We start from the raw sequence: 25775 nt of genomic DNA, 5'->3' as shown, positions 1-25775 counted from the left end.
CGTGTCGAGGTCCACAGGTGAGTCCAGATGCTGAACTCACCAGTCTCTTCCCTCACCTCAAGATACTAGAAGCAAAGCTGCTCCGGCAGGAAAATCCAGAGTGGCCTACTAGAAGTGAATTTCCCTCTATAGGACAAATTCTGTAAGATGGTGAAATGCTTGGCCTGGCCTACAGGACAGGGATGGGAACCCAGCCTGGCTGCGGCTCATCGGAAGCTCATCTGGGCTGCGCACGATAAGATCAGAGTGCTTCCTTGAGCAGGAAGGCCTCCATTTCACCATCATCCCAAACTGGCATCTGGCCTTTATAGTTACTTCTTTGGGGTTTACTCCCTCTGGGCTCTGGCACCTATAGGCAGATTGCTCCTTTTATTTCTTGTTTTTATTTTTTGTATACATGTATGGCTGGATGGCATCACTGACTCGATGGATGTGAGTCTGAGTGAACTCCAGGAGTTGGTGATGGACAGGAAGGCCTGGCGTGCTGTGATTCATGGGGTTGCAAAGAGTAGGACACGACTGAGCGACTGAACTGAACTGAACTGAACTGAACTGATGCATTTATTTATTTCGGTTGTGCTGCATGGCGTGATTCCACCACCAGGGCCCCAGCCGTGAAAGCGCCGAGTCCTAACCTCTGAACTACCCGGGAATTTATCAGATTGCTCTTTTTAAAATGCAAATCAGGTCTCATGGCCCTCCTGTGCTCACAACCCACCCAGTGTTTACCTGTGTAGCTCAACCTGCACCCCATCCTTCACATACCCCCTTTTGTTTCTCCTCTAGACACTGGTCCAGCCATATTTGAGCTTTTTCCAGTTGCTTAGAGGTGCTACTCTCTTCTCTTCTCTCTTCCCTGTTAACCTTTCCCCATCCCTGTTACTTAGTGTTATGCTGGATGCTGTCACAAATCTCAAACTTTTCAGCACTTATCACAAAAATTGGTTTTCAAATTCTCATGAAAACTAAACATCTGGTGTTTCTAGATGTTGGGTGATCGGGCTGGGGGCAGGGTTGCCATTTTCCATGTGTGGCTTCCAAGATTGCCCTGGGCATTGACACCACTGTGAGCACAGTGGGAAAGAGCATTGGATGAGCACATGAAGAGGTTTCTATGGATCAGCACACGTCATTTCTGCTCAGGTTTCACTGACTAGAACTCAGCCACGTGGCCACAGTTAGCTGCAAGCGAGTCTGGAAAACATATTCTAGCTGTGTTCCCAGGGAAGAAAGAATGGGTTTTCATGAACATGTTGCAACACCATCCTTGAGGCATCAGTCTGGGTCACTTTTGTAGAAAGTAATTCCTAACTCATTGAGTGGGTTGAGTGGCTTCTTGATTGAACCATCACACTTGGTACTCAATCCTTTTATGACCCATGTTTAGGGTAGGGTATGAAAATTGTTTATTTATACATTTTCTGCATTAGACCGTGCATTAGTTTCCTATAGTTTCTTAACAAATTACCATAAATTTAGAAGCTTAAAACAACACACACTTATTATCTTACTGTCTAGAGGTCCGGAGCCTGAAGTGGGTCTTACTGGGTTAAAGTCAAGGTGTCATCAGGGCTGTGTTCCTTTCTGGAGGTTGTAGGGGAGGAACTGTCTCCTCTCCTTTTCCAGCTTCTAGGGGCTGCCTACATTCCTTGGCCTATGGCCCCTTCCATCTTCAAAGGAATCACAGCATTCTACCTCTAATTCTACCATTACATCTTCTCTGATCCACCTGCTTCCCTCTTCTTTAAAAAAAAATGTTTTTTTCATTTATGGCAGCTGGGAATGGGCATTCTCTAGCTGCAGTGAGCAGGGGCTACTCTCCAGCTGAAGTGCTCAGGCTTCACACTACAGTTGCTTCTCTTGTTATGGAGCACAGCTCTAGGGCACTTGGGTTCAGTAGTTTTGGCTCATGGGCTTAGCAGCCCCATGGCATGTAGAGTCTCCCGGGACCAGGGATCAAACCCATGTCCCCTGCATTGGCAGGCAGATTCTCGGTCTAACCACTGGACCACCAGGGAAGTCCTGTCTCCCTCTTGTGATTACACTGGGCCCATCTGGACAATCCAGGATAAACTGCCCAACTCAAGAGTCCCTTAATCCCATCTGCAGAGTCCCTTTTGCCTCATAAGATAACATATTCACAGGCTCCAGAGCTCAGTCCATGGACATTTTTGTAGCACCATTATTTTTCCCACTACAGACTGTTAGGCTCTGTAAGGACACTATGTAGGTACTCTTCGATGTGCCGGGTGATGGAATGAAGGGAAGTCACAGCCTCTCAAGCTGAGCTCCATGCTGCGATGACCCTGCCAGGATCTCCCTCAACCCACTCCCTGCTGGTCTGTCACACAACCAGCAGCCCAACCATCATCTTTCCTACTTCCCCATATGTGATTTACAGAGAATGTACAGGGCATGTCTTTCATGTCCCAAGGCAAATTTTTGAACATTAATTTTTTATTGTGGTATAATATAATTGTGTGTGCGTACATGCTCAGTCGTTCAGTTGTGTCCAACTCTTTGTAACCCTAAGGACTGTATCCAGCCGGGCTCCTCTGTCCATGGGATTTTCCAGGCAAGAATACTGGAATGGGTTACCATTTCCTTCTCCAGGGGATTTTCCCAACCCAGGGATCAAACCTTGGCCTCCTGTGTCTCCTGCATTGTAGGTGGATTCTTTACTGCTGAGCCATCAGTGAAGCCCTATACTATAATTTGTTCATTCATTTAAAAACTCCACTGGGTTTCTTTTTCCCCCCACACCATGGCATGTGGGAATCTTTGTTCCCCTACCAGGATTGAACCCGTGGCCCCTGCAGTGGAAACGCAAAGTCTTAATAACTGGACCACCAGGGAAGTCCCTGTCCATTGAATTTTGACAAATATATATATACCCATGCAACCACCACCATAATTAATATATGGTATGTGTGTTTACAGTTTGTTTTGCTGTTTTGGTATACAGTTCTAAGTTTTAAGATCTGTGCAGATGTGTGTAACCATTACTGCAATCAGGACATTGAGCAGTTCCATCGGCCCCCCAAATTTCCCTGTGTTTGCTTTTGTAGTTACAGCCTTCCCTCTACCAACTTAACCTTGGGCAATCACTGATCCGCTATCTGATCCTATGGTTTTGCCCAAGGCAATTTTTAATCATGGTTACCTAGGTAGACATTTTATTAAAAATAATTGCAACCTATGCCAACCTATGCCCTTAGCACAAAGAAGAGAGGATGGAAAAGATGACTGAAGACCTTCATCAGGACTATCGGGGTCCCCTGGCTGCCGCTGGACTAGTTTTTGCTTGCTTGCCAAGGGAAGACAATGACCCAGTTTACCTCAGTCAGGAAATCACACAGCAGGAGTGAGGGAATCAGCCGATTTGGCATTTTCAATGGACTTCAAAGCTGAAAAAGATCTGTGGCCTGCACTGGAAGGATGGTGAAGATGCGATGACTTCACATCCGCTAGTAGGTTGCGGCTACAATTACAGAGAAAGAACTAGATCAAACACCAGATACAGCATAGAATTTGTCTTATTGAGGTGATATGCACATAACATAAAATTAGCTATTTCGAAGTATACAATTCAGTGACATTGAATATACCCACAGAGTTGTGCAACCACTACTATCAAGTTCCAAAATCTTCTCAGCACTCCAAAAGGAAACCTCGCTCCCTTGAGCAGTCTTACCCCACCCCCACCATTCTCACTCCCCAGGCCTAAGCAACCACCAACCTGCTTTCTGCCTCTGTGGGCTTACCTCTTCTGGATATTTCCTGTAAGTGGAATCCCAATACACGACCTTGTGTTTCTGGCTTCTCTCACTTCGTGTAATGTTTTTGAGCATAATGTAGCACACCATCACTTCCTTTCTTCTTGTGGCTGAGTAATATTCTATTGTGTGGCTACACTGTTTATCTAGTCATCCATTAATGGACCACAGCACGGAACTTGCCTTTTTTCAGGCTTAAACATCTCTAAGACTATTTCTGCTTCTCAGAGCTTCATTCCAACATCACCCCCAGGGTCATGCGATGAGTTTTCCCATACATATTCTTATGCAATATAACAATTGTGTAAAGAAGGGATCACCCTCCGTTTTACAGATTCAGAATCTGAGGGACAGAAGGATGAAGTGGCTGGATGCAGGTGGGATTCCAAGCCTATAAACTCTCTCTTCATCCCTGCTGGCGTCTCTGAATGCAGACGACTGAAAACAAAGTCCATGTGGAAAGCAAACTCCTTGTGAAGAATTTCAATGCAGTCTAAACAAATGGAGAAAATCCTTGAATTCTGTGTCCTTCCACGGGTGATGCTGAATACCCTCCATGTCTCTTTCCAGGCAGACGGCCAGCGTGCCAGGCACACAGCTCTCATCGTTTCCCTTTCTGATACCCTCTCATTACTTTTAATTGCATCTGAGTCTCTCTAGCATCTTGTATTTTGATTCCTAATCCAGGGCACTTCTCTGCCTCCCACTGGTCCAGCACTGCACTTTCCTCTCTCAGAGCTCTCCAGAGAAGTGCCCCCAGGAAAATGGAGTTGGTCTCCAGTAATGAATTCCTGTCTATAATGAATAGTATAATATCCGAGTCCCCACATATTTACATAGCAATCTCCACACAAAAGCAACATTACAAAGGGAAGATTTTTAAAAGAATGCCATCTCAGCTCTATTTCCTATAGTACTAAGAGCACTGTGGGAATTACCCTGACAAGAAGGCAAAAAACGACTTCCAGGGATGCTGGGTTAGAGACAATAGCTACACCAACCCCATTAATGTTTAAAGTCAATGGAGCATAAAACTGCTTTTCTCTACTTACAGGCAGGCATCATCTTACAGAGAGGAGAGGAAAAAAATTAACCATTTAACTCTGCTGAAATCCATAAGACCTCCCCTAATTTTCATTCCCCTTGAAATTCTCTCTAGTAAGTGTCATCAGAATGAAAATGAGACTCCTCTCTCTCTGAGGTCAACGGCTTTCAGTTCACATCCATAAAGTATGTGAAGAGCCCTCCACAGAGATGCAGGAGGAAGTCTGCACGTTGGGAAAGGATCTGTCACCAAAACCTGCAGAACTAGTTGTGGGGTCACCCCTTGGGATCGGGAGGCTTTGGACTGACTTCAAGCAATCCCAGGTCCCATAAGCAGAAGGCAGAATTCAGGGACCAGTCAAGTTCAAGGAAGTAATGCCTTGGGGGTACATTTTACTTAGTGGGCTGCAAGGGGGGGCGGGGAGAATTTAACGTGAATGTATTAGCTGTTACCCTGAGGGAAGGGCTGGAGTTAAGCCAGACCTCTGTTAGTAAACCACTGGACCTAATCCCACATTACTTTGGTAATGCCTGACAAAGCCTGTTCTCATTATCTCATTTGATCCTGAAAGCAATCCTCAGGGGGAGGCAGGGCCAGGATTATTTTTTTCCATTTTACAAGTGTTTTCACTTGTAAACTGATTTGCCAGAAGCCACACACCCAGACATGGCAGGAATGAGACGTGAATCTGTTTAGGTCTTTGTACAACCTGTTCAGATCTTTTTTTTCAATTGATCATAATATTCCCAGTCACACCCAGACCTTACAGCCTTCGGCTTACCCAGCAGCTGGGAGCTCATCAGGGAAGAGCTTGTGTCTATACTACCCACACACCTCTGGGCCAGTGAAGAAATACAGCCCTGCCTGTATTCCGCTGTGCCTGCAGCCTCGGGGTGGGAGGGTGTGGCATCATATTATCTCCCTGCACTATTGACCAAAATTAATCCAGATGGATTTGAAGAAAGTCAAGACACTAGGAAAGTCTCAGGAAAATATAACTGAATATTTAATAACTTTCTGGAGGCCAGACTCTAAATTTAGCTTTGTATTAAAAGTTTCATAGGAAGGGACTTTATATAGATATGACTATTTTAGAAGTTTAAGTTTTAGTGAAAAATAAAAAACTGCACAGGGCCAACAAAAATGGAAGAAAGAGTCACAGCAAAATATGAAAGAGAAGAGTTAGTTTCTGGTATGTAGAGGAGTTATGCAAATACAAAAAAAGAAAAAACTCAATAGGAAAATATTATGAGACAACTATTCCCCCCAATAAGAAGTACATTGGTTAATAAACGTTTAGAAAACTCCTCTACCTAAGTAAGATCAAATAAATAAATATGGAAATGAGTTATCCGTATCACTTACAAAACCAGAAAAAAAAGTAACTGTAATACTCAAGTACTCGTGAAGGCACAGTGAATACCATATGCTTACACATGAATGACGGGAGAATAAATTTACCCAACTGTTGGAAGGAAAGCAATTTGGTACATTTATCAGAAACTTAAAATATCCATATCCTTTGACCCGAATTTCCATTCCTGGCAATATGTTCTTAGGAAAGAATCAACACGGAAAAAATTTCTGCGCACAAAAATGTTAATCATATACTTATTTACAACGGTGAAAGAAGGTAAACAGCAAACGTTAAAAGAGCTGTTTAATAATTCATGGCACAGTCATTTCATGGGTACTTACGTAATCATTAAATGTTCTCAAAGCGCAAGCAATAACGCGAACACCATTTATGGTATAATGCTAGTGGGAAAGTGAATTACGTTGTATACGAATGGCTGTTTGCATAACACTTTTAATAGAATAAGGCTGGAAAAGAAAAATTCTAATATGTAAACCATGTTTGAGTTCTATAATTAGAGTTTTTTTTTCCATTGCCCTATATTTCTATTTAAATCTTTTTTTTTTTTTTAATGAACAAAGTCAGCTCTTCTTTAGCCATACGGTGGCGCGTCCTTCTCTCGCGCTGGGCCTGAGGGCCGGAAGCCTGGGCGGAGGGGGTAAGCTCACAGACCCCACCTCAGGTCGATTAGGCCCGCCAATGCGACGTCGCCCTCCCCAGACCCAATTTCCCCAGCCCCACCCTTTCCGAGACGGCAGGTCGCAGGGCCCGCCCCTCCCCCACCACTCCGGGTTCGGGTGACTGCGGGTGCGCGGGGGTAGAGCAGGGCCGGCCCTAGCCGTGCTGACACGTGGGGAGGGAGGAAACGTCCGAGGAGGGCTTGGGTATGTGGGTGGGTGTGTCCGTGAGTGGGAGAATCCAATACAGGCCTCCTCAAGAGTCTTTATTTTCTTGTGCTGCTGATCGGGCCGGGGAAGTACGAAGTTCTCCCCACTCCCGGAATCCTCTCCTAGGCAGACACCGAGCGCAGACACAAGAAGGCTCCGGCTGCGTCCCTGCCCTTCCCGCGACTGCCCGCGCCGCGCCGCCTCCTCGCGTGTCCCCCCCTCCCCGGCGCGGTGGTAGGGCCCGGCGGCGACGTCACCCATTGTTTACAAATCAACCCGAGCCAGTAGGATTCCGGCTCCCGCGGCTGCAGGCGCGCGGCGCGAGTGCCTGGCGGGCTCCGGTTACCGCCTCGGCTTTGGCCTCGGCACCGCGCCCGGCTTCGCCGCGGCCCACCGAGCCCCCGGGACAGCCGAGCCGCCAGCGACCCCCGCACAGCTCCGGGTGCCGGCGCGGGGGGCCATGCCGTGCCGGAGGGAGGAGGAAGAGGAAGCCGGCGAGGAAGAGGAGGAGGAGGAGGAGGACAGCTTCCTACTGCTGGAACAGTCGGTGACTGTGGGCGGCTCGGTTGAGGTGGACCGGCTGGTGGCCCAGATCGGCGAGACGCTGCAGCTGGACGCGGCGCAGGACCGCCCTGCCTCCGCGTGTGCGCCCTCGGGGCCGCCACTGCAGCCCCCGCGGCCCCCGGCGGCGGTGAGAGCGGACAAGGCCCGGGCCCCAGCGCAGCCGCTGCTTCTACCGGCCGCGTCGGTCGAGGCTGGGGGCCCGGCGCCCCCGGGGGCCTTGCGCTGCGCCCTCGGGGACCGCGGCCGCGTGCGGGGCCGGGCTGCGCCCTACTTTGTGGCTGAGCTCGCCGCTGGAGCCAGCACATTACCCGGGCCGTGCCGGCGAGGATGGCTGCGGGGCGCTGTCACCTCCCGCCGCTTGCAACAGCGACGATGGCCCCCAGCTGGGGCGCGCGCCAACGACGACGACCCGCACCGGCTTCTGCAGCAGTTGGTGCTCTCGGGGAACCTCATCAAGGAGGCCGTGCGGAGGCTCCAGCGAGCAGTCGCCGCGGTGGCAGCCACAGGCCCCGCGGGTCCCCCCGGACCGGGGGCTAGCCGCAGCCGACCGGATCCTGTCTCCCTTCAAACCTCCGGCGCTTTGCACTGACCCAGGGCCCCTGGAGGGAGGAAAAGAAGCTGCTGCGCGGACCCTACGGCGTCCTACTTACCCCAACCTTGAGCTGAAGCCGCCGTTGCCGTTCTTAGAGCGACCGCCTAGACTGCAAGGAGGCGCGTGGAGAGAGACCTCAAGCCGAGAAGTTAGTGGCCCCGGCGAGACTGTCGGAGAAAACTTGAGCGTGGAGAAATACGCGGGCCTGGGCGCGTTCGTGTCGCGTGAGAATTAACCCCGGCCCCAGGGACCTGGGACAAAACTGGGAGAACTATGGCAGCTATTTGCATCAACTTGTACCTGACTTAACCCTTGGGGATGTCGTGTGCTAGGATTGTTTAAAGATTCGGCTTCAAGGGGCGAGAATCGTGAGGGCTTTATAACAATACTTGAAAACTGATGACTCGAATACATTTTCTTTATTTTCCGGTGGAGGAGCTTAGTGAAAATGGTGCTACAATCGCTGTGCAAAGAAATTCCAGGGAGAAGAAGAATGTAAAAGCTTGGTGGTGGGTGGGTTGGGATGCCAGCCCCCTTACTCTCCCACCTCATCCGATGACTGATCGAGGTGGGAGATGGGAACTCCAGTTGTCCGGGGCAGGGAGGTGGAGAATTTTGAAGGTGGGTCGACTTGGATGTGGACTTTCAAATGCCTTGACCTTGCCACCTGTGATTCAAGGTCATAGTGTGCTGTAGGTGGAAGGCTGTGGGGTTCCTGGGAAAGCTAACTCACCCCTGTGTCTTGTCTTTTCTCTTGTTCCAAGAAGAGTCCTGTTTATGCTTTGCTACCTCTTGGAGTGGACATATAGATGTAAGGAGAATTACTTGTTTTTTCCGTGCTTTCTTTCTATCCAGAACTCCTCCGGTGAGGCCACTCTTGGCCATACCCTGAGCTTTCTCAGAAACGGTCATAAACAATCCCTTGAGTCTCTCCTGTCCTCCTGCCTGGCCTTTCTCATTCCCCCCTTTCTGATGTCTGCACTGCATGGATGAGACCCTGGCTGTTTGTCTGCTCTATTTTGGCCCTCCATGGAGCCATGAGCCTGAGTCTCTGAGGGTCCTCACCTGTCTGTTTCCTCTAGGCACCAGCTCTTTGTGAGTGACAGAAACCGTGTTTTAAATGTGACTCTCCAAGAGGAGAAACTGCTGGTTTTACCCATGTGAAACTTAGGAAACTTGAGAGCACTTTAAAAAGGTGCCACCTCCAAACTTTAAGGGAGCTAAACTAACTTTTTTAAAAAAGATTCAACGGCTTGCTCATCCTTCAGATGTAGCTGTTGAGGTACACTTCGCACCGGAGTGTCTGAAATTGTGGTGGTCCTGATTTCTAGGATTTCGTAATTAAAAATGTCTGCTGAATAAATTGGGTTTTTGTTTTGGAGCCTGGTTTGGCTTTTTGGTGGAAGGCGGGGGAAAGAAAAGCACATAGGTGACACCTTTCATAATGAAGTTATAATGGAGAGGGCCCTTGGGGGGGTCGAGGTGGGAGGTGGAGACTGGTGGAGCTGTGATCCAAGAGTGTTTCTGGGTCGATATTCCACAAGATAGAAAAATTCAGTCCAGGTTTTAGAAAACATGCTAGGTGGGCTTTCAGCTCCCTTTGTGGAATCAAAACATATTCCAGAAACTTTCTAGGCTGGAGGGAGGACAGAGGCCAAGTGATTTGCTATACCTGGAAGAGGATGGAGGAAGGTGAGTTTGCTGAATTTTTTGTTTTGAAGAATGGGGAGGGTATAGACAGAGCCTCACTATTTTGATCTTGGACACTTGACCCAGTCTTGAGCTGTGGCCTAGAGAAAGGACAATAGGGTTTTATAGCAATGTCGCTGGTAGTTGGCGTGGTTTGAGCAGGCAGAGTTCAGTTCCTGAAAGTGGCCCTCCTGGGTCCCCTGCTCTTCATCCCATCTTCCCCTGGCATGGGCCCCCTTCCCCCAAGGAAGCCTTACTTGGTACAGCCCAGCTCTGATAACTCGCCCCAGGGGCACCTGTCCTGCACAGCACCTTCCCGCATGGGCTGCAGGGGAAGGCTAGTGCTCAGTGACTCAGTTTGACTCAGCCCTGCTGCTCACCATGTGTGTCATACCAGGCAAGTGACAGCTCTGCATTTTTCTTTCATTTATAAAACAATACTGCCAAGTGTAATGAGGATCTGAGATGTCCAGGACACTTTAGGGCTGAAAAAATAACTGTGGATTCTTACCATCACCACTGCACCCTCTTCTTTCAGCAGGCCCCTATTTGTCTCTTCAATGTGCTCCACATGTCTTAACACTTCAGACACCCCTTGATCTCCACCGTGATCACAGTCATTGCCACCTCTTTTGCGTCCGTATTCTATAAGTCCCTTTTCCTGAACGCCTTCCAGAAGGCCACCTCCACACACCTTCCAAATGATCTGTCTCTGCTGTTACCATTACAGGGGTTGGCACTTGACACATGTGCCAGGTACTGTTCATTCCATCATGGCTTTATCATTCGTTATGATGTAGGCACTATTTTCCCCATTTAATAAATGAAGACTCTGAGGTCCAGGAGATTAAGTGATTTGCTGCTGAAGTCACCACCTTTTAATAAGTAGCTGGGGTTTGAACCTAGGCCCTCTGGCTCTAGGTTCTCCTGCTGTTCTTAATCAGAGCGTCCAGTCATGCTGTGTACTACCTCCACAAGGTGTTTTTGATGGCATTTTCTCCCATGTTGGATTTATTAAATTCTTAAGAGCCTTGAGAATTTAAGCCTTAAAAACCTTGACCCAATAAATACCTCAACCCTGTAGCATCACCATTCTCACAAAGTTTTCTTGCAGGCTAGCGGCATACATGCAAGGTGCTGGGGATCTGGGATGAGACAAGGTTTCAGACATCCTGGAAGAGCCTGCAAACAGGTTTGGGGCTGAGACCTTCACATAAGTTAATAGGAATTGTGTTAAGAGAGGCACAGATAACCAATGGTAAATGGCTGCTCCTTTTAGAACCTTGTGCCTTCTGTAAGGTGAGGGCATAAGGCCAAGATGTTGAGGTCTCACCCAATGCAAACGTCTTCTACATCTGCAGCATGGCCTGGAATGAAGTTAGAATGGTGACTGGACCAAAGGACCTGAAGATCTACAGCCCTTGACAAAGCAAGGTAGAGAAGGAAACGGCCCCATTCATGCAGAACTCTGCCAGGGACCTTTAACAAGATGGCCCTTCACTGTTGACGCTGGGGAGATGTAGGAACTGGGGGTGGTAGAACAGAATCTGAGCTCATGGCTCTTGAGGCAAATCTCTTAACCTCCTTTTTGAGCCTACCCACACTTTTCCTTCTGAACCTCAGCCCCAGCTACTGATCAACCATTTGCAAAGGCTGTAGAGAGCTGAGTCCTGGCCCTGGGCCTGGGAAACGGTCTCTGTGCAAAGGAGGCAATGGTCGTTTCACGTGCTGCAGCTTGGGCTAGCCCATTCCTAGCACTTGGCCCAGGGGTGATTGTGGCTGGCATTTTCCCAGTCCCTAGGAATAGGTAGAACTAAGGACATGGACATGGGCAGAGCTGAGACAATTCTATCTGAGCCGAGGCCTAGGTTTCCCTGGTAACATTCTGCAAGTCTTCAGTCCAGAAGGACAAGGGCAATAGGGAAGTTGTAAGAAGCTGGTTGTGTGGTGGTGGGGGGTTGGGGTTGATCAGGCGTTTCATGTGGGAAGTTATAGCAACAGCAGCCTGCTGCCTCATCTATGATTAGGAGTTGGAAGAGCGATCAGGGCTGAAGATAAAGACTAGGTGCTTAGCGCTCGGATGAGTGGATGGAGCCTGGGAGACACTGTTGGTTGGGAAGGAAGAACACCAACCAGTATACATAGCACTTACCAAGTGCCAGACTCTGTTCTAAGCACTTTACAAAGACGAAGAGTAGAACCCAGAGGCCAAGGGAGGCTAAAGGGTGAACTGTAAGGGATGGTTGGGTGTGTGTTATCTACATACATGCACAGGTGCACTCATACAAGCACACGCAGAGCTACAGGTACGTGATCTCTATAACCTCCGTGGTCAGGTCCAGGGTATGGAATCAGATCTTGCTCAGTGACCTTCACTATCTCTCTTTAATCCTGAAGTTATTCCACTTCTCTTTATCAGCACCATTAAGCAGTGTGTTTTGAACATCTACACTGTGAATCCTTGCCCTGCTTAACCCTGCTGAAGAGAAGTCCTATTTATGGTGAATTTGGAGAAAGGTGGTGGTATCTCTGGTGTCCAGGGAAGATTTTCAGGAAAACCTAGGAAACTGAATCTAATTCAGACAGTAAAACAGAAATGGGCAAAAGGTAGGGCAGAGGTAACAAGGTGATAACCAGCTTGTGATTCTTTTTTAACCCATCCAAATCAATAAGTCAAACAAACTCCCTGAACAGCCTATCAATGGGGGGTGGTGAATTTTACCTTTTGTGAATCAATTGAGGAGGGGGAGTAGTTAATAAGCTCCTTGATTTCAGATTTAGATTTCATTATGCCGGGAGTATGGTACAGAGAAGAAAGACTTGTTCACACAAAAACATATCCAGCCATCTCAGGCATGAAGGGTTATACAAAGTTGTTTCAACAGCCAACTGGTCCCCAGTCTCTGTGGTAGGATAGTGTGTGGCTTAGAGTGCTCTCACAGGGGACATCCACTTCAAAGGTCTCCCTAAGCGCCCCATCCCTTCCTATCTCCTTTAGGAGCCTCATCCTTTATAGCATCTTCCCTTTAGTTCCTCCCTTTCCATGTCTTCTATCCACATTTGGACGAGTGCAGGTCTCTCCCGCTTGAGCAAACCTTCCCTTGATTCTCATTTCCCTTTTTAGTTGCTGTCTCTCTTACTTCATCCTCTCCAAACTCCAGACACCACAATTCATCGTCTGTGCCCCAAGTACTCTCTTAGCCTCCACAAGTCTGTTGAAACTGCCCATTTGTTTGCTTTGCAAATATTTACTAAATGCCAATACCCAGGCGTTGTTACTAAATGCAACCTATGTTTCAGGCAGTGGCCTAAACATTTTTACTATCATTAACTCAATGAATCCTCCCAACCCGATGAGGCAGGGACTTTATTATTATCAGACCTGGAGGTGAGAGAGGTGAAGTAATCTGCCCACAGTCACAAGAAGAAGCTTTAAAAAAAAAAAAAACAACAAACTAGGATTGTGACCCAGGCAGAGACATCATTTTAACAACTACCTGCTACTGTGCTGAAGGCTATGCATTTTCTTTCCGAAATGTGTCCCTTCTTGTCCTTTCCTTTCTCTCTGAGCCCAGACCCTTATCTCTTGTTGCCTGGATGCTATATAGGCATCCAACCGACTGTAAAGGCTCCCTCTCCACCCCAGTCCATCCCCTACACTGTGTCGCCTGATAATCTGCCTGAAACTTGTCACTCCTGCTGTCAAAGAATAAAATAATCTCTTTGGAAAAAGAAGACATTCACATATGAGCCCCTGAGATAACCCTATAATGACAGTAAATAAAATGAAGAGTGAGAACAAGATGAACTTGAAGATCACCTCCTGTGAAGACATTGCAGTTTTCTCAGTACAAATTATAGATGGGGGTGGACAGGGCAGGCATGAAGACCTTCAGCTGAGTGCTGAATTTGAATTAGAAGGGTTTCTGATAGGAATGGTTGGGAAGGGAAGGTTGAGAAGGGAAGGGCTATCCACTCCAGTAGTCTTGCCTGGAAAGTCCCATGGACAGAGGAGCCTGGCAGGCTACAGTCCATGGGGTGGCAGAGATTTGGACATGGCTGAGCAACTAACACTTTCACTGATGGGAATGGAGGATTTAAGAGCTGTGTCCTCCAGTTGCTCTGCCCACAAACCCTTTCTTTTGTTAACATTCCCTACTGCCCCTACTGTACAAGTCTCAGTCGTGAGCTGTTTTCAAGTTTCCATTTGAAGAAGACCTCAACCCTCTTCCTATTAAATCTCTTCTAGGCAATGGCAACCCACTCCAGTACTCTCGCCTGGAAAATCCCATGGATGGAGGAGCCTGGTAGGCTGCAGTCCATGGGGTCGCTAAGAGTCGGACATGACTGAGCGACTGCACTTTCATTTTCCCTTTCATGCATTGGAGAAGGAAATGGCAACCCACTCCAGTCTTCTTGCCTGGGAAATCCCATGGACAGAGGAGCTTGGCAAGCTACTGTCCGCAGGGACGCAGAGTCAGACACAACTGAGTGACTAAGCCTACCCACCTAACCTACCTACCTGCACTTCCCTTAGCACTTTATACAACAGGAGTGCATGTTTAAGAAACCTGTTATCCTTGGAGCAAACAGGTTAATGCCTTTGAAGAAACAGATTGAAGAGGTCACTAAGAGGCAAGATTTTTCCACAAAAGACTTAAAGTAGTAATCTTAATGGAGTAGCTTCCAGGAATGATGTTTTGTTTTGCTATTAGAGTGAAATTAGAGATCTAATTTCACCTTCACTCAGTTTTTCAAGGCAGGGGCTATTTTTTTTTTTAACTTTTTTATTTATTTGGCTGCACTGGGTCTTAGTTGCAGCACACAGGATCTTTTAATTGCAGCACGTGGGATCTAGTTCCCTGACCAGGGATCGAACCCAGGCTCCCTGCACTGGGAGTTGCGGACCATCAGGGACATCCCAGGGTAGGTGCTCTTCTTACCCCATTTTGCAGATGAGTTAATGGAGATGATTGAGGTTAAGGATCCTGCCTGAAATCACACACTAGCAATGCAGAGCTGCCTGCACAGCCCGCGTTCTTATCCATTACACCTCCTGGGAAACACTGTTATGGGCAGGTCATTTGTTCTGTCTTCAGTTACGGCTGGAAAACCAGGAGGAAGCGCTGCATGGGAGAGTTTTGCTGCTTTGCCTGCACCAGCGTCCTGGGTGTTGAAATGGAGTGCACCTCTGAGTGGAAACCTCTCTCTGCTTCCATCTCTAAATGAGGCTTTAGCACTAGACCACTGAAGGCTGAGCTCTCCCGGGGCTGACATTCTGTGATTACTGAGCATTGTGGAAGGGTGTGTTGGGGGGAGCTAATTGAGTGAGTTAGTAATTTGGTTGCCAGGGTAACTCTTTCCTGATTGGAAGGAAGGGATCACAGGGTTTGACACAGACTTTGCTGGATAGGAAAGTGGTGTCTGATGTACTCTCCATGTTTCTGCTTCTGAGCTGGAAAAGGAAAGAGCAAAAAAATGGTAAAATTGAATTCAAATTTTGTAGCATTTATGCCTAATTTAGAATGAAATCTTGGGGTGGCAGACTTTGGAGTTATTTGTGAAGTATGGCTTTCTTTTCTCCAAATCACTTGTCAATTTCTGTGTTTTTGTTTATTTAGTTTTTTTTTTTTTTTTCATTGAGTTTATAGCTTTGGTCTTTTAGCTTACCCAGACCGTTTTCTGTGGACAGCTGTCTTCATAGGATGCTGAAGGTGAGAAAATGGTTGCAGCATACCTAGCTTTCCCTAGCTCAGCCTAGGTACCTGGGGCATGGTTTTCCGTGGTTCCAATGGCAGGATCATCCCTTTGGACAGCTGCAGGGGTGTCAGTCACGTTATAGTATATGTAAGCAGTTGTGCAGTGAGCAGTATCGGACTGTGTGTGATGGCATCAGGCTACTGGAAAGAGGACTGAACTGGGAACCCAAAGACCTTTCTAGATTCTGTCAGATATTTGACTTTGTAAATGACTTTCTAGGCCATTCTGCCTTGCCCCCTTCCAGCTATTTTTCCACCTATGCCACTCAGTCGTGTCTGACTCTTTGTGACCCCATGGACTGTAACCTGTCAGGCTCCTCTGGCCATGGGATTTCCTAGGCAAGAATACTGGAGTGAGTTGCCAGTTTCCTTCTCCAGCGGATCTTCCTGACCCAGAGATTGAACCCGAGTCTCTTGTGTCTCCTGTATTGGCAGGCGGATTCTTCACCACTGTGCCACCTGGGAAGCCCTTTTCTACGTATAAAATGGTCTAATTAAAAAAAATTATGTAAACCCTGACTTATCCCAAAAAAGGTCTTGGGGGTGACTAGTAAGACCTTGCAGCATTTTTAAAAATGGACAGTGACGATTATAAGGTTGTAGTGCAGTTAAGGCTTCCCCAGTAGCTCAGCTGGTAAAGAATCCGCCTACAAAGTAAGAGACCCCAGTTCAATTCCTGGGTTGGGAAGATCCCCTGGAGAAGGGATAGGGCTACCCACTCCAGTATCCTTGGGCTTCTCTGGTGGCTCAGACAGTAAAGAATCTGTCTGCAATGCAGGAGACCTGGGTTCAATCCCTGGGTTGGGAATATCCCCTGGAGGAGAGCATGGCAACCCACTCCGGTATTCTTGCCTAGAGAATCCCTATGGACCGAGGAGGCAGGCAGGCTACAGCCCATGAGGTCACAAAGAGACAGATAGGCTGAGCCACTAAGCACAGTGCAGTTAAAGTACCTCATGGTAAGCATTGTTTTCTCCAGTATTCCTTTTTGAAGAAGGGGGTTGTATTACGTGAACCCTATAGTTGAATCTAGCCTTAACCATCTTTACAAGAAGCCAGCATGGTTTGGACAGTAGCATTGAATCACAGCCAACTTGATCCTGGATTGCTCCTAACTCCTTGACCTCCAGGAATACCACCCAGGTTAAGAAGCAAGGACCTTAGGGGTAGAAGCAATACCAGGGGAATTTGACACCTGATCAGTTTGCTCTTGCTCAGTGCCTGGAGGTGATAGCCCTCTGCATTATTGGAGCCCGCCCCCCATCCCTCTTCAGTTTGTATTAGAGCCTCCAGAGTCACCATTCCCTTGCTAGGTAGCTCGTGACTGACTCCCCCACAACCCTTCCTGGGGAGGTTGAGGGAGATGGCTGCCTTGGTGTACTCTGCAGTTACCATTAGGGTCTGTGTGTGCATTTGGAGGGAGAGAATGAGGAGGTATAAACAAAAGGCATTGAGTCCAAAAGGGAGTTAGGAAATCAGGGTTCTAAATCAAACAGCATTCTATCTGGAAAGCACTCTTCGGGTCATGGTGTGCCTTTGTTTCACGACAAACCAGGGATCCAGTCGATTGGCTACCAAGGGACAGTCCTGGGAAGGAAGGGGTAGGGACTAGACTATTAATCTCCAGGGTGTGCCAGGCACAAGGAACTCATTTCCTTATCATCTCATTTCTCATCTTTTATACAAATGGGGCAACTGAAGCCCATAGAGGTTAAGCAACTTGTCCAAGGTTCCCATTTAATAAGGGGACTTGAACTCTGGATGTCCTGTTGTCCAGCATGGCTTCTTCCTGGAGGAAACAGACTGAAGTAACTGAGAACCGGAGGGATAGAGATGGGCTGTTGGGGAGAAACTGGGAGTAAATGTGCCAAGGGCAAAGAGAGGAGTCCCTTCATACCTGCCGCCCCACCCCCAGGCAGCTTTCCCACTGCACATTTGCACCCTGAGTACCCCCTAACCAAGAGCTGACCCCAGCTCTTAAGGGCCACCTTGTGGAACAAGTCCACTTAATAACCACAGTAGAAAGAAAAAAGCGATAAGCTTCCCAATCTGCAGTGACTGACTGATCTGATGTCCTTTGCTAGTACAGTCAGGGGCAGCTTCTCCAGCACTGACTAGTAATCCAGAAGCTCTAAGGTTTTAGTGAATGGGACTGGTCCAAATCCTGACCTCACTTTTATTTAATTTCATGCCAGCACCAATACACACCCAGCCGGCGCAGACCCTAACTAGGGAGCTGCTCAGACACAAAGGCGCTCTAATTACCATCCACAAGCCAGGCCTGACAAGGATTTCAAGTGTTTTCATGTTTATGGAGATCAGAGAAATGTGTTCTGTGCATCTTTCCCACCGCAGACAAGTATAAAATAAAACCAAACAAAAAAACCAACACATTTATTAAAAACAGATATTTCAGTTAAGTTAACATCCTATAATCAGGATAGCCACAATTCCAGACACTCCGGTGCGAAGTGTAGGTATGTCAATAGCCACATCTGGATGACGAACATGCCATTGAATCTTATAAAACTAAAACATCAACAATACCGTCTTAGAGCCTTTAGACTGCGTTAACATTGTTACGAGCACTTCACCAGGTTCACAATGGCAAATTCTGCAGCTTCTCCATTCGGAGGGTCACATTTTTTTACTCGGTTTCCTTCACTTACAAAGGCAAGCTGGCACGGCTGGGGGGAGGGGCAGAAGGAGGAAATCAACTCCATCTATCCAGGGAATTGCAGCTGTTATTGCAAATGGCCCCGGAGAGCCCATTATAAGCTGCTGCGCTAGGCTGTGTGTCCCTGGAGTGCCCCATCACGTGGTGTCTCCCAGCCCCCAGCCTGGGCCCCCAGGAGCGGCAGCGCCACCAGCTAGAGTTGGACAGCAGAGCGGAGGGGAAGAGGAGGGACTCGAGGCCAGTTCTCCGGGCAGTTTCCGTCAAAGTCCAGGGCGCGGCCGCCCGCAGGAGGCACCGGCGCCTAGCACGTCGCCACCTCCCTCAACCCGCGGTGGCAGCGGTGCCCATGTCCTCAGAAGACTCCAGCACTTGCAAAACACCGCGTACTACTCCGAGTACAGGCAGAACCGGGTGACTCTGCCCTGCTAGAGCCCCGCAATCTCGTTTGCGCCCAGGAAATGGTGACCTTGAACCCGAGGAGGGGCGGACAGGCTGTGAAAATACACATTCAAGAGGACCGCGGGTTCGCTCCGCGCCGCGCCCTCACCTTTCCCCAGGACCTCTCACCCGCACGTCCAGTTAGCATCCCAGGTGCTCCGCCTTCCCCCGCCGCTCTGAGAAACGCGGACAGTCGCAAAGCGGGTGGGGGTGGGGGTGCGCAGAGAAAAGGTTACTTCTATTCAGTTCTCCAAAATGTCCTTTCACGGTGCCGCGTGTTTTATACCAAGAACAAGCACCTCAAAATACACGAGATAGGTGTTTTCTTTTTTAAAGTGTCGTAAAATTTCAAGTCTGGCAGTTTGAGGTACTCCCTTAAATGATCTACAAATGTTCCCCTCTCCTAAAGTGAATCAGGAACCAGCCTTGGAAAGGTAAAGCAAGTAACTGGGGTCATCCTTGTCCTTTGGGCGCTCCGCGATCCTGAGAAGCATGGACTCCGGCCACGTGGTTGCCAGGTTAGAGTACCCCAGAGGCTGCGTGGAACCGCACGCTGCGCCACCAGGGCTGGTCACACCAGTGAGGAGTCCTACTGACTGCGAGCTTGGGGTGCACTCAGTAATCTGCCTTCAGTGGCACCAACGAAGTCAACCACGTCGGGGCCCTAGACCGCAGTTCCCGCGAACACATTCTCAATTTTTCGATTCCTTATCTTCATATAAGGTATTTTCCCGCTTCCGGAAGTGCGACTTCACCAGTTTGAGTAGAGATATAGCCCTCAGGGGAACCCCTTGCCCTTCAGGCAGAGGCTCGCGCAGTGGCCGCTCTCGAGGTGTTAGCTGCCAGGGACTAGAACGCTGTCGCCTGTTCTGAGCTGCGCCCTCCTCCCGGACGCGCCGGGGTCGCTGCAGGCCGCGCGAGGGCTGCGGGGCGAAGGGGGCTCATGCACTGGGGCCGACAGAGGGCCCAGAAGCTGGCGCTGGGGAAGCTTTGCGTGCAATTGCAGCCGTCGCGAATGAAGCCTCCGCACCGCCTCCTTGATGAGGTTTCCCGAGAGCACAAGCTGCTGCAGGAGCCGGTGCGGGTCGTCGTCGCCGTTGCGGGCTGTAGGCTGTAGCCCGCGTCGGTGCTGGAGGCGGCGGGAGGCAGCGGCGTCCCGCAGCCAACCTCGCCGGCAAGGGCCCGACAGGGGCTGCGGGGAACCCCGTTTGTCTGCTCCCAAAGGCCCATCAAGGCTGGGCTGAGGGGGCAATGGGGACAGCGCGCTGGGGCCTGCGGCGAGCTCCGCCACAAAGTAGGGCGCAGCCCGGCCCCGCACGCGGCCGCGGTCCCCGAGGGCGCAGCGCAAGGCCCCCGGGGGCGCCGGGCCCCCAGCCTCGACCGACGCGGCCGGTAGAAGCAGCGGCTGCGCTGGGGCCCGGGCCTTGTCCGCTCTCACCGCCGCCGGGGGCCGCGGGGGCTGCAGTGGCGGCCCCGGGGGCGCACACGCGGAGGCAGGGCGGTCCTGCGCCGCGTCCAGCTGCAGCGTCTCGCCGATCTGGGCCACCAGCCGGTCCACCTCAACCGAGCCGCCCACAGTCACCGACTGTTCCAGCAGTAGGAAGCTGTCCTCCTCCTCCTCCTCCTCCTCTTCCTCGCCGGCTTCCTCTTCCTCCTCCCTCCGGCACGGCATGGCCCCCCGCGCCGACACCCGGAGCTGTGCGGGGGTCGCTGGCGGCTCGGCTGTCCCGGGGGCTCGGTGGGCCGCGGCGAAGCCGGGCGCGGTGCCGAGGCCAAACCCGGAGCCCGGGAGGACGCGGAAGCCGGAGCCCGCCAGGCACTCGCGCCGCGCGCCTGCAGCCGCGGGAGCCGGAATCCTACCGGCTTGGGTTGATTTGTAAACAATGGGTGACGTCGCCGGCGGGCCCAACCACCGCGCCGAGGAGGGGTGCTCCGTACATTTGGGGGCCGGGGCAACCTCTGGGCAAGAGTCTTGTGTGAAGCCTTGCTGCCTCTGAGCTTTACAGCCCTGAATGCTGTCTGCGGGGGGAACTGGGGAGCCGATCTTCGCTCTCTGAACCTGGCATGATTGACATTTCCAGAAGATGGACACCGGCGTGGCCTCTGTTGGTTTCTTCCACACACAAGCACAGACACTTACACCCACACACCCACACACTTCTCTAGGCGCGTCAACGTGTCTGGTTTTGGCATTTACGCTTTTGAGGTTAGGGATGCCGGCATTTGGGAAGTGATGGCAGCGTGAGTGAGGCGAGTGATGGAGAGAAGGCGTCAGGCTAGGGATCTGTCTGGAGATTAGGGAAACGAGGCTGACAGATGAAAAGGAAGGGGACCCTGTGGTGCGATGGGGGTGGCGGATTGGAAATTGGCAAAGAAAAGCCACTGATTCGTGTTTTTTTGATCGGGAGCGTGGGTATGTGGGGACCTGGACAGGGACTGTAGAGGAGGTTGCTCGTCTTGGGAGGAGCGGCGAGCTAGAAAGTTCTTTTAAGAAGAATGACTCAACCCAGTAGGGGAGTATCCTTTCTGACATGGGTAGCAGGAGAGGAAAACGGTCAGCTATTTGGATGGAAATGGAGACACGGCCATGGTAACCCTCCAAGATATCCTGGTTGGTTTAATGATTAACCAAGACTTCATTTTTTAAAAGAAAGAGAGATAGAAAACGATTCTTTATCATCGTATTGTTTGGAGTTTTAAAACCTGTATTAAAAATCCCAAACCCCTCAGGCCTAACTTCTGAACATTAATTACCCTTGTAGGTAGATTTTTGGTGGACCAACCTTTATAGGGGAGGGATAATAGCAGGGTGATTGAAATATTCCAAAACGGGATTATGGTAATGGTTGCACAACTCGGTAAATTTTCTAAAAATCATTTATTGAAAAAAAATATATTTTTAATTTAATCATTGACTCAATGGACATGAGTTTGAGCAAATTCCAGGAGATAGTGAAGGACAGGGAAGCCTGGTATTCTGGAGTTCATGGGGTTGCAACGAGTTGGACATAACTTAGCGACTGAACAATTTCTTATTGAAGAATAATTGCTTTACAATATTGTGTTGGTTTCTACCATACATCAACATGAGTCATCCATGGAGTGAGTGGAGTGAAGTCGCTCAGTCGTGTCCGACTCGTGACACCATGGACTGTAGCCTACCAGACTCCTCCATCCATGGGATTTTCCAGGCAAGAGTACTGGAGTGGATTGCCATTGCCTTCTCCGTTTGAACCGGGATCTCCCGCATTGTAGGCAGACACTTTACCATCTGAGCCACCCATATGTCTCTTCCCTCTTGAACCTCCCTCCCGCTTCCCACCCCATCTCACTGCACTACATTATCACAGAGTGATTTGAGTTCCCTGGGTCCTACAGCAAATTCCCAATGGCTGTTTTATATATGGTAATGTATATGTTTTCATGCTACTCTCTCCATTTATCCCACTCTCTCCTTACTCCATGGGTCCAAAGTCTGTTTTCTATGTATGCATTTCCATTGCTGCCCTACAAATAGATTCATCAGTACCATTTTTCTAGATTCCATATGTATGTGTTAATATACAATATTTATTTTTCTCTTTCTGACTTACTTCACTTTTTATAATAGGCTTTAGGTTCGTCCGCCTCATTAGAATGGACTCAAATGCATTCCTTTTTATAGGTGAGTAATATTCCATTGTGTGTGCATTCCACAACTTTATTCATTCATCTGTCAGTGGACACCTAGATTGCTTCTATGTTGCTTCTATGTCCTAGCTATTGTAAATAGTGCTGCAGTGAACGTTGGGGTACATGTATGTTTTTCAGTTATGGTTTCCTCAGGATATATGCCCAGTAGTGGGATTGCTGGGTCATATGGTAGTTTTATTCCTAGTCTTTTAAGGAATCTCCATACTGTTCTATTAGTGGGTGTATCAATTTTCATTCCCACCAACAGTGCAAGAGGTTTCCCTTTTCTCCACACCCTCTTCAGCTTTTATTGTTTGTAAACTTTTAAATGATGGCCATTCTGACCGCTGTGAGGTGATACCTCATGGTAGTTTTGATATGCATTTCTCTAATAATGAGTGATGCTGAGTATCTTTTCATGTGTTTTTTAGCCATCTGTGTGTCTTTGGAGAAATGTCTGTTTAGGTCTTCTGCCCACTCTTTGATTGGGTTTCCCTGGTGGTTCAGACGGTAAAGCATCTGTCGGCAATGCAGGAGACCCAGGTTCGAGCCCTGGGTTGGGAAGATCCCTTGGAGAAAGAAATGGCAGCCCACTCCAGTATTCTTGCCTGGAAGAGTCGGACACAACTGAGCGACTTCACTTCCACTTTTTCATTAGGTTGTTTGTTTTTCTGGCATTGAGTTGCATGAGCTGCTTGCATATTTTGGAGATTAATCCTTTGTCAGTTGTTTCCTTTGCTCTTATTTTCTCCCATTCTGAGGGTAAAAACTCATTTAATTGGCATGTAAATTACATGTCAGTAAAGCCGTTTTAACAATTAGCCACAAAGTACACACATACAAACACAGAAGCCAGGCAGTAGAGAGCTACTTTACAGTATGGAGCAGGGGACTAGCATTATTTGGAAAGAAACTGGAGCCTGGGGATCCAGGTAAGTAGAAACAAGGGTCTTGGTGGGCAGTTCCAAGATGCTAATAACAGGAGCAAACCTTTAGGGAGGAGTGGGATGGAGGGAAGAGGTGGGAAGTTTTGTCAAGTTTGGAGGGAAGAATGTGAGAATAAAGGAAGAGGCAGTATGAAGAAAGCGAATGAATTTTTAAATCTTGGAATTCTGGACTTCTACAGGGTGTCTTAAAAATCATCACCTTATTTTAGTGGATTCCTTAGAATTTTCTGTGTACAAGATCATATCTGCAGACAGATGAAGGTTTCTTTCTTTCTTTCTTATCTGGATGGGGTTTGTTTTTCCTGCCTAATTCTCTGGCTGAAACCTCTAGAACAAGATTGAAGAGAAGTGGTGAGGGCAGACATCCTTGTCTTGTTCCTGATCTTCAGGGAAAGTATTCAGTCTTTTACTATTAAGTATGATGTTGGCTCTAGGTTTTCATAAATGGCCTTTTCTCAGGTTGGGGATGTTCCCTTCTTTTTCTAGTTTGTTGAGCATTTTTTATTATGAATGGGTCATTTCTCTTTATCTTTACTTGAGTTATAATTGATGTGTACCTTATGTAAATTGAAGACATTCCTTCATTTGTAATTATTAGTCATTTGAGAGTGGTCAACGCAGCCAGTTATTAGCTAGAATATTCTGAACTTAATTAAAATTTTAAAATGGAAATAATTAGCAGCAGTTTAGAATTTTTGTTTTGATTTTTTTGGTTCAAAATATTGTAAGTCTCATGCATCGTTCTGTATGTGAAAATGGTACAACTACTTTGGGAAAAGGTCTGGCAGTTTCTTACAAAACTAAACATACACCTGCCCTATGATATAACTCCAAAGCTAGATATTTACCTAAGAGAAATGAAATCATAGGTCCATGTCAAGGCCTATAGGCAGATGAATATAGCAGCTTTATTCATAAAAGCCATAAATTGGAAAGTGCATAAGTGATTTATCAACAGGTAAATGGATAAACTATAGCACATTCACATGATGTTGGTGACAACATACTCTTCAGCAGCAAAAAGGGCTGGAGCATCGCCACAGGCAGTAACGTGAATGAACCTCCAAAACAGGATGGTAATTGGACTTCCCTGGTGGTCCAGTGGCTAAGGTGCCATGCTCCCAATGCAGGGGGTCCTGGGTTTGATCTTTGGTTAGGGAACTAGATTCCATATACCACAACTAAAGATTCTGCAAGCCACAGTGAAGATTGAAGATCCCGAGTGCTGCAACCAAGCTCCAGTGCAGCCAAATAAATAAATGTTTAAAAAACAAAAAGAGTATGCTAACTGAAAGAAGCCAGACAAAAAAGAGCATATATGGCTTAATCCTCCTTATTTGAAGTTCCAGAACAAGTAAAATCAATTTATGAAAACTGATTGCCTTTGGAGAGGTTGGGGCAGTAGCAGGGACTGACTTGGAAGAGCCCTGAAGGAGATTCAGGGCACGGTGGGAATGTTCTGTATCTTGATATCTTGATTCCAGGTTTCCCAGGAAAGTCATTGAATCCTACACTTAGAATTCATTGTATGTACATTTTACGTGAAAAGAAAAAAACTGTTCACAAATATTGATTTCTAGTTAATAGACACACTGAGTGAAGTATACTGATGTTTGCAGTTTATTCTCAAGTGCCCAAAACCATGAGATGGATTGATACGTAGATAGAAGTATGGTTAGGACAGGTAGGTATATGATAAAGCATGTATAGTGACATGCTAATGTCACTGTATAATTGAGCAATTCCACTCCTAGGTATATACGTGGGAAATTTGAGAACATAGTCATTCAAAAAGTTGTACCCAAGTGTTTACACAGCAGCATTATTCATAATAGCCTCAAAGTAGAACAACCTAAATGTTAAGTAGCTAATGAATGGATGAATAAAATTTATCTATTCATATAATGGAAAATAATTTATCAAACAAGGTATGAAATACTGTTATATGCTACAGTATGGTGAACCTGTATACAGTATAAGTGAAAGAGTTGGACATGACTGAGCGACTGAACTGACTGATGGGTGAACCCTGAAAGTGAAAGAAACTAGACACAAAAGGCCACCTATTGTATGATTCCGTTTATATGAAATTTCCAGAATAAACAAATCTGTAGAGACAGAAAGTGGATTAGTAGTTGTCAGAGGTTGGGAAGAGAGGAGAATTAAGACTAATTGATAATGGGCGTGAGATTTCTTTTGAGGTGACAAAAATGTTCTGGAATTAGTGGTGATGTTTGTACTACATAGTGAATACACTTAAAACCACTAAAGCGCACAATTCAAAAGTTTACGCTTGATTTTATTTATTTATTTTGCTGTGCAACTTTGGGATCTTAGTTTCCTGACCAGGGATCGAACCTCAGACCTTGCAG

At 47.9% G+C, this 25775-nt stretch overlaps 2 protein-coding genes across 2 annotated transcripts; one reads left to right on the top strand and one right to left on the bottom strand.

Moving 5' to 3' along the window:
- Window positions 1-7525: 7525 nt before the first annotated feature.
- Window positions 7526-8218, top strand: FRAT2 (FRAT regulator of WNT signaling pathway 2). The gene has a single exon (XM_068961795.1). It carries the CDS (start codon window positions 7526-7528, stop codon window positions 8216-8218), a length of 693 nt encoding a protein of 230 aa, XP_068817896.1.
- An 11401-nt stretch (window positions 8219-19619) lies between these two features.
- FRAT1 (FRAT regulator of WNT signaling pathway 1) lies at window positions 19620-20456 on the bottom strand. The gene has a single exon (XM_068961755.1). The coding sequence runs from the start codon at window positions 20454-20456 to the stop codon at window positions 19620-19622; it is 837 nt and encodes a 278-aa protein (XP_068817856.1).
- Window positions 20457-25775: the final 5319 nt, after the last annotated feature.

Source organism: Capricornis sumatraensis, chromosome 23 (assembly GCF_032405125.1).
Source record: "Capricornis sumatraensis isolate serow.1 chromosome 23, serow.2, whole genome shotgun sequence".
Lineage (NCBI taxonomy): Eukaryota > Metazoa > Chordata > Mammalia > Artiodactyla > Bovidae > Capricornis > Capricornis sumatraensis.
Note: the sequence above shows the minus strand (reverse complement) of the source record. Positions and strands in the feature narration are given on the sequence as shown.